The following is a 13898-nucleotide window of genomic DNA, read 5'->3' on the forward strand; positions in this document are numbered from 1 at the left end:
TAACAGATGTGTTGGAGCATAAGCTTTCATGGGTGAATACCCACTTCGTCAGATGCAGGTATTACTTGAGAAACATTTGCTCATGTTCTCAAACCATTGTAATGCATACAAACATACAAGCATAATTTACATATATCCTGACTGAAAGTGTTTAAACGATGCAACCATAATGTTTTACATCTAGATTTGATGAAATACTTAGGTAATTTCTCCATTGCCCAGATTCTGGCCCAGTTGATACCAGTCTGCATCACCATCTGGTGAAGGGAAAGAGTTGTGGTTAAGGCACTTTATTACAACCCATGATATATGAATTCAATAACCAAGCTCTGCCACTGACAAAAGTTACACAGGAAGTCAAGTCACTTAATTTGTGCGTCAGTTCCTTGCCTGTAAAATGTAGATGATAGTTCTTCCATATCCTCATGTATGGACCAAACAAGTGCCTAACTAGGGATAGTAAATCAAACTACTCCCATAGTTAACCAACAGAAATAGTTGCATTGTGTAGTATCAGTCAAGATTAATGCAATATTTTCTTAAAATTGGGTAGAGGCAGGGAAGAAAGATAAATCAAGAAAGATAGTGGAAAAAATAAAGCATCCTGGGGAAAAAAGCTATTTCAATGGATTAGACTTCAGTTTACATTTATTTTAAAATAATGTTTGAGTTTTATGGTTATGATTTCAATCCTTCATTAGAAAGTTACATTTCAAAACTGAATAGATTTTGGTTTTAAAGAACTGAAGTACTCTGCTGTGAGTCAATTTCAATAGCACTTTTTAAAAAAATGTGGCGTTTCTGCAGTTGTGACTGAGTGACTTATGAGCTATGTTTTGAGTAGCTGTTTATAAACATCTTTTGAAAGCTAGAAACAAATCTGTTTCTCTGGTTGTAACTTTATTCTCCATCAAACGCACACATTGATTTGATTTACAGGGTTGCTCGTGAATGCTAAGCTAATGGCACTGAATTTAAAGGTAGAACATTACATAAGAATTGTAAGGACTTCCTCCCCTCAAAAAATAAGGGAATAAAAGGATTAGGAAAGATCTGGGTGTGGAATTTTGATACGTACCCCAAGTTCCAGAAGGAAAAAAATATCACTGTGCAATTTGCTGTAAATGAAAACTGTGTTTCTGTCCATGCCAGTTCCAACATGTAAGTGGTGACTGAAAATGTGGAAAGATTTGAGGGCGATGGACAGGAGAAAAGTGAAAATTCAAGACGGAAGACTCTTGGCGCAATCACAGTCATGGAGATTTATGTGCTCTTGGCATCTGTCCTACTTGGGACATGGACTGGCAGCACTGAGACACCTCCATTGCAAAGAAAAGAAATAAAGGACTGAAGAAACTGTACCATCCCTGGGATTTCACATGCAGTACCCTGTACCTTATGGAGTATACTTTCTTCCAGCAATGTTGCTATCTTGTGCCTGGTTTACAGGACCAAATACACAACCTAGAAAAGCAAAAAGGGTGCCTAAAGCTCTCCCCTGACACCAATCCATCCATCTGGAAGCCACCTATCACACTATTACCTACCCATTTCCAAAGCACTATGAAAACAGAAAACACTGTGCAGGGTAGTAGGATCATTTAACCAATCTGAAGAAAGAATGGATTTTTTGCTTGTCAAAATAGATACAACTGTGTTGAGGAGGGAACAGTTTATTGGTACGTTATGTTTCCATTGATAGCTCACATTGTTGTTTAGCAGATTCATTCTAATAGCACCAAATACATATGAAAGATAATTTTCCTTAGTTCACAATTTTAAAGCTACCTTAATATTTCCATTAAAATGAGTTACCATAAATGAAGTAAAAAAAAGGTTAGAGACTAAATTTTCTTTCAATTCTTCTTGGAATGTGTGGATTTTCTCTACTTCAGAGAAACATCTAGAAAAAATTGTGCATGAATCTCCATGAAGAGGAGAACATTCGCATAGTCATAAGAGGCACTTCATAAACTCCCGGGGGCTAGGATGGACAGACTTCTGCTTGGATGCCGGTAGGAAGAGAGACTGCATATCACTTCAACAACAAGATTTTCATTGCGTCTTTTTAATGATTAGGATGCTAGTGTGGCTGTAAGTGGCTATAAAAGCACTAACATGCAAAACTTAGCTAGACATGCTAACTGAGGGGCTGCAAGGCGGGAGCAGGACTGAATCCTTCATATCACTGACAGTGTTACTCATCATCTCCACCGCAGAGGAGCAAGAGTGCTTTCCTGAAGTCCCCAGATGTATCTTTCTGTGTACGAAACATCGCATTAGTCACAGTGAGTCACAACCATAAAGACATTTTTAAAAAAGGGTCAAACCCAGGAAATACTCCAACAAATTACAGAGTTTCCACCGACAGGAAATCCATTTGTATGACTATCTGCTCAGGAATGACACAAGGAGATTCTCTGACTAATGTGTTACTTTTAAACATCCAGACTCCTCATTTAAATAAAAATTTCTGAAAGATTTCAAATGACAATACTGGAGCTGGGCCATTTACTGCAAGTTACGAAGTCATTTCTTCCATTTGCAAACCAACTAACCAAGGGAAAACCACCCTAACCCAAAGCATTACAAATTAAAACTTTTTAACATATTGGAGGGGACCTTCCATAAGTTAGCAGGGGTCCAACCCTATTCCACTGGCAGTCAAATGGGAAGTTTTGCTACTGACTCCAGAGGAAGGAGTCTGGTCCCTCTTGATAACTTCAAAAGCAATTTGACAAAGCAGAACTGAAGGATTGCAGTGTATAAATAGAATTGATTAAGAGATGAAAATGGAGACAATACTATATGATGATTACTTCTACAAATACTGTGCTATGGAAAAGAGTTATGGCTTATATTAAACAGCTTTTTACTTTAAAACAAATGCATGGAAATTCTGCAATATCTGGTTTTCTTACCAACTCCCTTCCCTCCCATTGAAATGATTATGATTTTGCCTTTGTCTCTGCAATTAAACTTTCTCTTGAGTAATGATGAAAAAGGAGACTAGATTGTAATTGCAGTCCAGCTCCATTGCACAAAATTGCTTTCACCGTGGGGGGGGGGAGGGGGGGAGAAATGGAGGGAAATGATGGAACAGAATCACATGCAGGATTACAATCCCAGTCCATTTCCTTCTGCCACTAACAGCTTCTCGGAGACACGGAAAATGAAAGGAAAGGAGCTCAGACCAGGAAAGAAGTGTAAAAAAGGCAAGAAAGGGGAAAAAGTGTCTCTGATTTTCTTATCAGATCTACCCCACTACTACACATTTGTAAGGAAATTTGAAGTTCTCCTTTTTAGGAAATATCTCCCTTCCAAATTACTCCGTCATTTAAGCCCTTTACAAAAATTCATTCATTCAATATTGTTCTTCAAATGTTACCTACACTACCTAAAGAAATAGTCTTACATCACCTATAAATACTATTCTCACCCAAGTATTTCTTTATCAGTGAACTGGATTTGAGAGATTTTACCTGAATCATCTGATACAACGATTTCGCAAAATTCTTTCTGAATTCACATCTAATGTCCAGCAGATCAATTTCGCTCCTCGAAACCATGATTCTGATCAAAGTATCATCATCGGTGCCAGCTCCCTATGTTAAAAGATATTTAAATATTATTTTAAAGCATCTATTTATGCTGCGCAGGTATTTTGATCTAGAAAAAGTTTGAGAGCCCTCTGTAGTATGGTTATAACTGATAAATACATTTCACATACAGTGAGAATGTAGATGGGTCTTCAAAGAACCACTGCATTGTATTTCTATCTTATTAGTACAAAATGTTTTGGTCTGTATCATAGGGCATTCAAATTTCAACTTAAAGTAAAGAACTAATGTTGTGAAGTGCTCTGTGCCTTGAACTTCTATGAAGTTGAGGATGCTCAGAACCTCCCAGTTCATGCCCACCAGCTTGTAGCTTCAGGCCACAAGTGCCCAAACAAATAGAAATGATCCAGTTCCCAAAAATCAAACAATATGGTATTTGCATACTATGATCAAGATCAGCATCTTACTAAACAATCCCCAATTCCACCCTAAGAATTGACTTTGTTTCACTGAAAGTTGGAGCACAAAACCCAGTGATGATTAATCAAGGCATGTGACTTGCTGTTTACGTCTGAGTCACCAGTAGAAATAACTATTTTCAAAATTATCTGACTGCTCATATGAATGGAGACTGTGGTAAATATTGTATAACTGTGTGTGTACTCTGTTCAGACAGGCATTTGTTGCTTAAAAAAAAAAAAAGTTTTGAGGGATGTCTACACAGCAAAATCTGTGCACAGGCACGCCTATCCAAGCTAGTTTGATTCCAGCTAGCATGCATAACAATAGCAATGAACACAGCACAGGCTTCAGAGCAGGCTAGTGAGCTGAGCACATACCCAGCATCCATACCAGATTTGTACTACCCCAGCAAAGATGTCTGAACTGCACTGTCTTCCCTGCTATTGTTACCCAAGCTAGCTGGATTCAGGCTAGCATGTGCACAGCTTTTGCTGTGCAGACATACCCTTAGTGAGTTTTAGCACTGATGAATGGTGCCAGATTGACAGCCCTGAAGTCCCAAACCCGTAATGATCAACCAGTCAGGTTCAACACAGGCAATAGCAATGCAAGTTTCTACCCCAAAATGCCTCAACGAGGTCCCAGGTGAGCCCCCTACCCTTATTTCTAGCCCCTATTCTCAATGTCCAGTCAATCCTTAAAAACTTTTGGTTGTGACTGGTGGTGGTTTTCATGGTACACATTTGAATGTTTTAGATGGCTGACCTAAGGACACTCAAATTATGCCAGGAACCAAAAAGCCCCCTTTTTGACCAGGACCAAGGAATGGAAACCACCTTTGCCTCTTCCAGATGTGCAAGCGGCTCAAGTGCAGTGTAGAATTGAGCCTTGTGTGCAGTCCCTGAATGGGTGACTGTGTCAAGACACATTATATTAGTAAATTTTTCTGCTGAAGTTACGAGAAAGTGGTCTCCCTACAGACAGGTTCTACAGATTTTAATACAAAATTATAAACTTTCTATAGGTTTTTTTTTTTAAATCAGCCTGTAGAATTTAATAAGAAATATATGCCTGCAACAGAAATCTAAAATATGGTTCAATACACCTATAGAAAGTTTTTCTATTAAATGCCACAGATCTGTAGTGTATTTTCTTCAAAATTTCATTATATTTGTATGGAACCCTATGTTTTCATCTCATTTACATTTTACAGGGCTTTTCTATAAAGGTAGTAGAACAACTGTTCTTTAAAAATCCAGATATCAATTCATGATTTCCTCCAAGTAATTATTCATGCAGACATTTTATTAATATATTTTACTTCTTGATAAACCCATTTTAGATGAAGGCCTTATCTTAAGGAAAAAAACTACGGGGAGCCTAGTCATTTCATGTGAAATAGCAGGTTAAACTACCAACTGCTGGCTGTCTTCACTATGATTTTAACTCATGTTGACTAACTCAATATATGAATACATCTCTCTCCCCTCCCCTCCCTCTCCCCCCCCCCCCCCCCCAAGATGAGAAGGCCTAAGAGGGAGCATGCATGTGTAGCTAAGGGGGGAGGGCGGAGCACGGGAATGAAGAAATCAGTAAAGCCAGATTGGTGTTTAAATCTCTCTTTTTGGCAGCTTCTCTCTACTTCTCAAAAATGGGATGGACTTCAAAACACATTTGAAAGAGGAACTAGAATTTTACTTTATAAAGTTGGGATATGGGTCTATAAATGATCTTAAAAAAAAAAAAAAAAAGAGAGAGACTTTGCGGTCTGCAGATTTTACAACATAGCTTTTAGTCATCCTTGTTTTCAAAATATGTGTCACCTGCAGAAATTACAGCTTTCAGCAGAATGTGCTCCATTTTCAGGCCAGCAGAAGGCCCCTGAGAGAAAGATGGAACATTGCATACTGGGATATATATAGTCTCTAAAGGTAGTGTTTCCATATTGAAGATTATAGTACCTGCCATATTGTCAATTTTATCCAAATTAGTCACAGCCTGGCAAAATTTGGGTGAATTTAAGCTAGTCTCTCTCTCAAAAAGGACAAAGAATGAAATGGGAGGAGGAGGAGGAGAGAGAGAGAGGTTACTTGGAGGGGCGAAAAAGGGTCATGTGGAGAATAAGTACTTACCTTCATGGCATAAAAGAGAGATTCGGCAAAATAAGCAGGTACGCTTCGGACACATTTCACTGAGAAAATGAATCATTAATAATCAGTTTCTATTAAACATGTATGACAATCTGAGGGGAGGTAAATATTTTGACTTTCAAATTACACAATAAATACAAGTTTAAGCTCTGGAGTAGAAACTTTCTCAAGGCTATCACTCTCTTTCCAACATCTCACTGCTTCATTTGCATGGGTTTATGTCTGTGGCTCACTGACTCCCAAACAAGAATGATCAGTTTACACCCAAATATTTTTCTAATAGTCCTACTTGGGATCTGAAAGGTAGAATTCATATCTCATCAGCAATACAGATCCTGCAAACCCAACTCTACCCTCAAATTACAAATGTGCCAACGCATTATCTTCAGTAGGCTGGCCTGGGCAAATGAAGGTAGAATTTGGTCCCACAATTAGATACAAGTTAACAGTGCTTTTGATGATGCATGTGGCTGAACAGAATCCAGTTCATTCTCCCATAGCTGATAACAAGAGGAAATGCTTATTTACTAAATAAATAATAAGATTCCAAATGAGCTACTTACTTCATAAGAGGGCGTGCATTTTTACAGTCACCTTTTGACCAAAGTCACTAACGTCAACAACCAAAATAATGTTTTTTAATCTGGGACAGACTAAATGAAACCATTTCTGGAATTCCTGCATCCTAGACAATTTAAATAGCTTTATTAAATTAGAGTTCAGATGGATTTACACTGTGAGTCAGGATGGCAACAATAAATAGTAACATAATCCCCTGTGCTACTGGAGATTTTAGAATTTAGGTCATTGATTTGAGAAAACAGGTGTCAGCTTCACTCAGGCTGTTGATCAGGTTACTCAGCACTGTTTTAATCCCTTTAAAGGAAATGCCATGTCATCTTTCCAGAGCTCACATTATAGCACCTACAAAATAGTGTAGCAGTAGTAAGACTGTTAATTACCAATTGCCAGAAGCAGCTTCTCCAGATCCCCAGAGGTTTCACGGTCAATGGTTTCTTCAATTTGAAAACCAGAGATAGTCATGTATTTGTCAAACACTGAAAAGCCAAGGACAAATACATACTAATGCCATGTATGTAAACATTACTTCTTCCACTATCCCCCACAGTGCATGCTATTTTCATCCAAGCACCATATATTATCCACTGCGCAAACCCCATCATCCAGACACTCTTCTGCCACTTTATTTTAAAATATCTTTTTCCTAGCAGACTGTAATTGTACAATACAATTCCTCAGGGAGGAGGATGTAGTCTCCCGCGTCCCCTGACAGCAGTCTACAGTCTAGCTGGCATGAGTAGCATATTTAAACAAGAACAACATTGACACCATCTTAAAGAAACAAGCTACCTCATATCCCTAACAAAGCTCTCATCTATATTGGATTATGTGGAAGATTCTGCACTTAAACTCAATCAAGCTGCCTGCACCTCAAATCTGACAACTTTCCACAGATGTGAGACAGCCTCCCCCCCCCCCCCCCCGCCTCCCCCATCCAACATCTAGCACAAATGCATAAAACCCTCCAAGTTCAGGGATCCAAAAAACAGTTCCTTCATGGCTCCTCTCCTATGGGCTGCATGGAGTTTATGGAGGGGATATGGGATAGTCTAATTTTGGCAATTAATTGATCTTTGACTATTAGCAGTAAATATGCCCAATGGCCTGTGATGGGATGTTAGATGGGGTGGGATCTGAGTTACTACAGATTATAGTAGAATTCTTTCCTGGGTGTCTGGCTGATGAGTCTTGCCCACATGCTCAGGGTTTAGCTGATCACCATATTTGGGGTCGGGAAGGAATTTTCCTCCAGGGCAGATTGGCAGAGGCCCTAGAGGTTTTTCGCCTTCCTCTTCAGCATAGGACACGGGTCACTTGCTTAAGGATTCTCTGCACCTTGAAGTCTTTAAACCATGATTTGAGGACTTCAATAGCTCAGACATAGGTTAGGGGTTTATTACAGGAGTGGGTGGGTGAGATTCTGTGGCCTGCATTGTGCTGAAGGTCAGACTAGACGATCATAATGGTCCCTTCTGACCTTAAAGTCTATGACTCTATATTGGGCACAGCTGAGATTCTGGTTTTCAGTTCTACTTGCACCACTTTACCTACCCTTCCTTAGGTGACAGACACTTCGAGTTCCCAAGATGGTGATGAACTTTTCTTCATCTGTTCCCCATTTCAGCTCTCCAGCCTTAAACAAGACCTGTTATAATTTCAAGAAACCAAAACAAGTTAGTAATTTCTTCACACATTCACTTGAAGGATTCTACGCTTCATAACAACTGCAGTTGGAGGGGAGGAAGCTTGAGTGACGTCCCAAAAATATACATAAGGAAAAACTGGATACACCATATCAAAATGCACACCAATGCTCCATCATCACTACAGATATTTCTTGCCATCATCCTCCATCACCCCCACCTCTTTCCCTTAGTCCCAGTTTTAGTTTTGCCATCTGAGTGATGCTCTATCCTCATTAACAAGTTCATGTCCTGAGATGCATGGCACATGTACAGTAATAGTCCTGCTTCATATAAACATGAGGTACCCTTCCAGCAAATGTTTTAGAAACATGCTCCCCCCCCCCCCCAAAAAAAAAGATTATATTTGAAAGACCCATTGTCAGCCTTCAACCCCAGTGCAATCAAAGTCTCCCCTTGACTGATCCAATTTCCACACAGCCCCATACTTAGTAAGTTTTACAACATAGCAATTTATTGAAGGTGTTGACAAGGGCAAGATGTATATAGTAGCAGAAGGCTAGACTGCTGCTCTGGCTTGGAAACCAGCACTTAAAAGGACTTAAAATGCAGCACTTCACCAGGCACCATCAAAATATACACATGCCACACCCACAAGTATTTTGCATTGGAAAGTCGAGAAAAACATGCAATCTAAAGCACACACACACACACAGATTTCTTGAAGTAAATTTAACAAGCTCTCATATTCTTCCTCTGCCTGTGTTATATTCTTGACCTGATTTATGACCTAGGCCCAGATCTCCAGTCCTGTGCATCAAAACCACAGCTCCTAGGCCCTGGAGTCCATGTCCTCATTTGATTAAAATTTTATTTTTATTTTAATATAGATAATTTTATTATGTTTCTGCACGAGTTCATTTGAGAGCACAGTGATCGTCTCATTTCACCCACATAGTTGTCACTGGGGCATTTGGTGCTCTGGATGAGGTACACAACGAGTGATGCTGAAGCTTAAATGCATACTCCAAAGTTGTCTGCCAGCCACCTCATGCAGTGAAAGATCTCTGAATACAGAGACCTAGGGTCAGTTTCACACTCCTCACCAAGTAGAAGTTAGGCAAACAGGCTCTGTATTTAGGGGTTCAAGTATTTCCTGAAGAAAACCTATGAATCCAAATATCTGCCTGTTTGCCCTTATCTGCTGCACAGAACTTGCTTTGACCAGCTGCCTGAACAGAGGACTAATGGTCTTGTTTTCACAGTATGATCAAAAAGTTTTGAATTGTCTCTTTATTCTGAGTCCCACACCGCTACAATAAATACATTGTTAATGACCATCCAGGCTCTATTTTTTTATATAGAAAATCCAGTATGTAAAAGGAAATGCGGCCACGACAGTTCTTTGGAACACAGCAATAAATCGTTTCATGGCTGTTCATTTAAAACTGAAATATGCAAGACTCAAGTGGGTGACAACCACAATTATACAGATTTGACCAAGCATCCTTGCACCTCCTCAGACTGGATCTTGTCAGATCCCACAAGCTAAGCAAGGGCAGACATGAGAAAACTGAAGAACAGCTCTCACCTTCAAGGAATAACTAGAAGTGTTACAGGAAGTCCTGTCAGCAATACCCTATTCCAAGTCAGTACTAGCACTCTTCCATCTGAGTCATTACCAAATCTAATGCTCCAGCATGGTGTTAGAGACACTGTGCTTTTGGAACTGCAGTTCTCTGCACACAGAGGTCCTGACTACTGGTGATCAATAAAGGTCCCATGGCATTTTATGCAAACGTAAGGTTATTAACCCCAATGTCTTAGCCAACTTTCACATGGATAGTTACATTCTGCCTACTTGAAATCCCTCTGGCGTAAAAGGCACTACTATAAACATTGACAACCTTTAGGAATGAGGTTTTCAAACTGAAGTGTGCTCACCAACCCTGAATTTCACAGAGGGATCTTGAAACTATGGTCTATGGAGATAATAGATCCCAATTTGTTCCTTCATTGTGAACATTATAAAAATTACTTCTTCAGCCAAGACTGCAGGCCACTTTGGTGCAATACACTTCATACAATGAAGTCATCTGCTTTTTAGTAAACCACAGTTTAACACCCAACAAATTTTCCTGAGTAAAGAGGTTTGCAATCAGTGACACGCAGTTATTCATGAATGAAGCTAGAATTATGGGGCGATACAAGTAGCATCCATTATATACCTTTAGTGAAGTATGAAAGGTTCATTCATAAGTGTAAAAATGGTTTGCCACATGTCTCTTTACAACCCAGTCATAGCCAGCAGCAATGCATAATTCAGCTACAATTACCCTTAAGGGATGCTGCTTTAGCTGTGATACTTGCATTAAAATCTAGACAGTCCTGAAGTTGGAGACTAACTGCATTACTTTTGTTTAAGGTTTAGCCTGCTGTGTCATAGGGAACTTATTCACAGTGTTACACTCACAGAGTGCTTCACATGCACAATTTGCAATACAATTAGTAGCTACTGATTTTTTTTCAATCCAAGAGAAATCAAGAATTAAGCCTTTTACTCCTCCTTTACTATTCTGAGACAGTATAGTTACATGTATGTGCATATTGTTCCAAACCCCCTCTCCCTGATTCCTTACTGATTGTGCCGGAAATGCAAGGTATCATTCTGAGAGAGAGAGAGAGAGAGAGAGAAAATGAATGAATGAATGAATGAATGAATGAATGAATGGGGGGGGGGAGGGAAGGGGGCGGGAAGAGAAGTCCTGTTACTGCCTGCAGGCTAGGGGACTCTGTGGTGAAGTGAGAGATCTGGAATGAGACCATTTAAAGCAAGGTTGGCGAGTTGTGGCTTGCTGCCTTTGAGAGCAACTTGTTTTCTCTGTGTTTTTTGGTTCTTGTGTGGTATCGTAGGAATTCTAAGAAATACAGTAGCGTCAGGTTGAAGCCTTCCAGCAAGAAGCAGAGGGCTCCATGCGCTGTCCTCACCTGCGAGTACCTCCCCCAAAGCTCCCATTGTCCGCGGTTCCCTGCTCCCAGCCAATGGGAACTGCGGGGGGAAGGGTCCAGAGCCTGCAGGCAAGGGCAGCACGCACAGCCTTCCGCCCCAACCCCTCCCCCCAGTGGTGTCAGCCGCTTCCAGGAACAGCGCAGGGCCAGGGAGCCTGACTTAGCCCGACGGCGCCATGGGGGTGGCAATCCCACGGGTCGGATCCAGCCTGTGGGCCGTAGTTTGCCCACCCCTGCCCTAGACTAACTGCCAATCTCTGATTTCTTGAGGGCTGATTTTGAAGCTCAATAGATGGAGATGGACATTTATGGATTTCTACAGCTCCACATCAGAGGTAGGAACAGAAGTGGAAGAGCATATATTACAAATATATATTGCCAATTCCTCTATTAATTTTGTACCAAACCTCTAGCAAGAGAGTGTATTTTATTGATCTTGTACTTTACTTTCCCTTCTTGTTTACTTTTCTGAACAATCTTTATTTTTGTTCATCTAGGCCCACAACCTGTAGGAGAAAGATTTGGTCTGAAAACTATCTGAAACAGCCAAGATGCAACATGCATTAAACAAACTCTGCAATCAAACTGCTGAGGATCTGACCCCTACTATAATTAACAATAAAGCCAATCTGATCTGCTAAGAGGTGCCATTTCAGTTATTATATTGCTCCTACTCCTGCTTTTCCTGTTTGGAGTGCAGTTCTAAGAGTTGGAGGCAGAGCTATGGAAAATATAATTCAACTGCAGTATTTCACTCCCTGGAAAATTATTCAGACAGTCACCATATCAGCAGTGGCAGCTCTGGAGTTCCCATGTGGTTACAATAAAGCAACATATTTGGGCCACATACATGAGTAATGCTAATGTTGCATTAACTAGTAAATTGCAGGTCCTGAACAAGTCCTTTATGTAGAGGTTGGCCTGTTTCAGAACATCAGATCTGAATGAATGAATCAATGAATCTGAATGCCCCCAAATTTTGCAGGTGACAAACGCCTGAACATCCAATGTTGGAAACATCCATTTCTCTCAGATATTTGTAATGCTCCCACTGCCATACTATTTAGGCTTCTCATTTTATAACTGGCAAAACTGGGGTGAGGAAGAGGTGGAACAGAGGGGAAGAGAGTCCTAAAACTTGTGTTTGAAATCTGGATCTGAATGTTGCAGCTTGCACCACCTCTGTTTTCACAACACTTGCAACAGAAAGGAAGCAACAGTTGTTTCCAAAACCAAGTATCTCACATCTGGGCCGCACCTGTGCACCCATTTTATTTGTATATTAACCAGCTGAAACACACTAAGGAAATTATTTTCACTTACCTGAGCATCTTGCTCAACCAGACCCTCATCAATTCTTCCATCAGGGTCTCTATTAGCCTAAAAATAATATCCAACGTTTAGTCCAAAACAATGTGGTCCAATATAATGAGCATAAGATTCAATGCCAAATAATCAGTAATTTATGTTTTTCCACAGTCTTATTTCCCTTCCTTCAGCAAAAAAATGCTAACACACAGCAGAGTGAATTAAGTATTCTGCCCTCCCAATTATAAACAAAAATGTATGTATCAAGCTCTCTGTTATCTAACAGCTTCTCAAGAACACCATTGCAAATTGGGAGTTACACCTGTCACAGGGGGTACCAGATCAGAACTGGATCCTAAAACCACCATAACTTCCAATCCACTCACTGGGATCAATCCTGCACCCTGCTACAGCCCCTCCATGCAGCTCTGATGTAGACCAGCTCTCTGGGTGGAATAAGCAAGCAACTATACCAATCTCCAAGATCTATGTCTATAGGAGTATGAAAATAATTCAGAGTGGCCTCTATGTAAAACAGATTTAGATTCGGAGTTATCCTTAACCAGTAGTGAAATAAGTAAACACTGCCCTGAATTCTGCAGTCTAATACTCCAATCTCACAGATGCTCACGCACATACAAAATGAAGACTTACCTGAACAAGGACTACTAGCATCCTCTGATAGTAACCTGTTGTGTCTCCTGTGATATGATCTTCTAAGTTGGATTCATATTCTGCAAGAGAACATCACCTTACAGAATTTCTCAGCTCTTTCTAATGGAAAAAAGTGATGCCCTCACTAGTCCCCAAGAGACAGAGGAAGTTGAAGGCTCACCTAATCTGATTACCATCATCTGTCTAATCAGCCTCAAGGAGCCTTATAGGCAAAGGGCTGTATGCTGTCTTCATTTATATCTGCATAACTCAATGGCACTGCAAAGATGAGCAGAAGGTACAATCTGGTCTCTATCAGCATAAAATCACTAAACCAACTATTACTCAAAGTCAGACCCAGGTTCGGTTCTCATTTCCAATGTCAGGGCAGGATCTGCAAGCAAATAGTACTGGAGAATTCTGCACTAAGCAGGAAGTGTCTGGTTGTATTCAGATGTGAAACGTTCCCTCCAATACAGGAGCCTGGATGCATACATAGTTAATTTAGTAGTTGCCTTTGTTTTTAGGAA

General features: G+C 40.2%; 1 protein-coding gene across 1 annotated transcript in view; it reads right to left on the bottom strand.

The window, feature by feature from the left end:
* Positions 1 to 1657: 1657 nt before the first annotated feature.
* The window catches only part of ANXA5 (annexin A5), a 28711-nt gene continuing 16470 nt past the window's right edge, over positions 1658 to 13898 (bottom strand). Inside the window, exons 7-13 of the mRNA XM_054029950.1 lie at positions 13369 to 13448; positions 12730 to 12786; positions 8306 to 8399; positions 7135 to 7230; positions 6155 to 6213; positions 3483 to 3605; positions 1658 to 2260 (exon numbers count right to left, since the gene is read on the bottom strand). Of these exons, the coding sequence (XP_053885925.1) occupies positions 2198 to 2260; positions 3483 to 3605; positions 6155 to 6213; positions 7135 to 7230; positions 8306 to 8399; positions 12730 to 12786; positions 13369 to 13448 (572 nt within the window). The 3' untranslated portion in view covers positions 1658 to 2197. The remainder of the gene's footprint in view (positions 2261 to 3482; positions 3606 to 6154; positions 6214 to 7134; positions 7231 to 8305; positions 8400 to 12729; positions 12787 to 13368; positions 13449 to 13898) is intronic.

This window comes from Malaclemys terrapin, chromosome 5 (assembly GCF_027887155.1).
Source record: "Malaclemys terrapin pileata isolate rMalTer1 chromosome 5, rMalTer1.hap1, whole genome shotgun sequence".
Lineage (NCBI taxonomy): Eukaryota > Metazoa > Chordata > Testudines > Emydidae > Malaclemys > Malaclemys terrapin.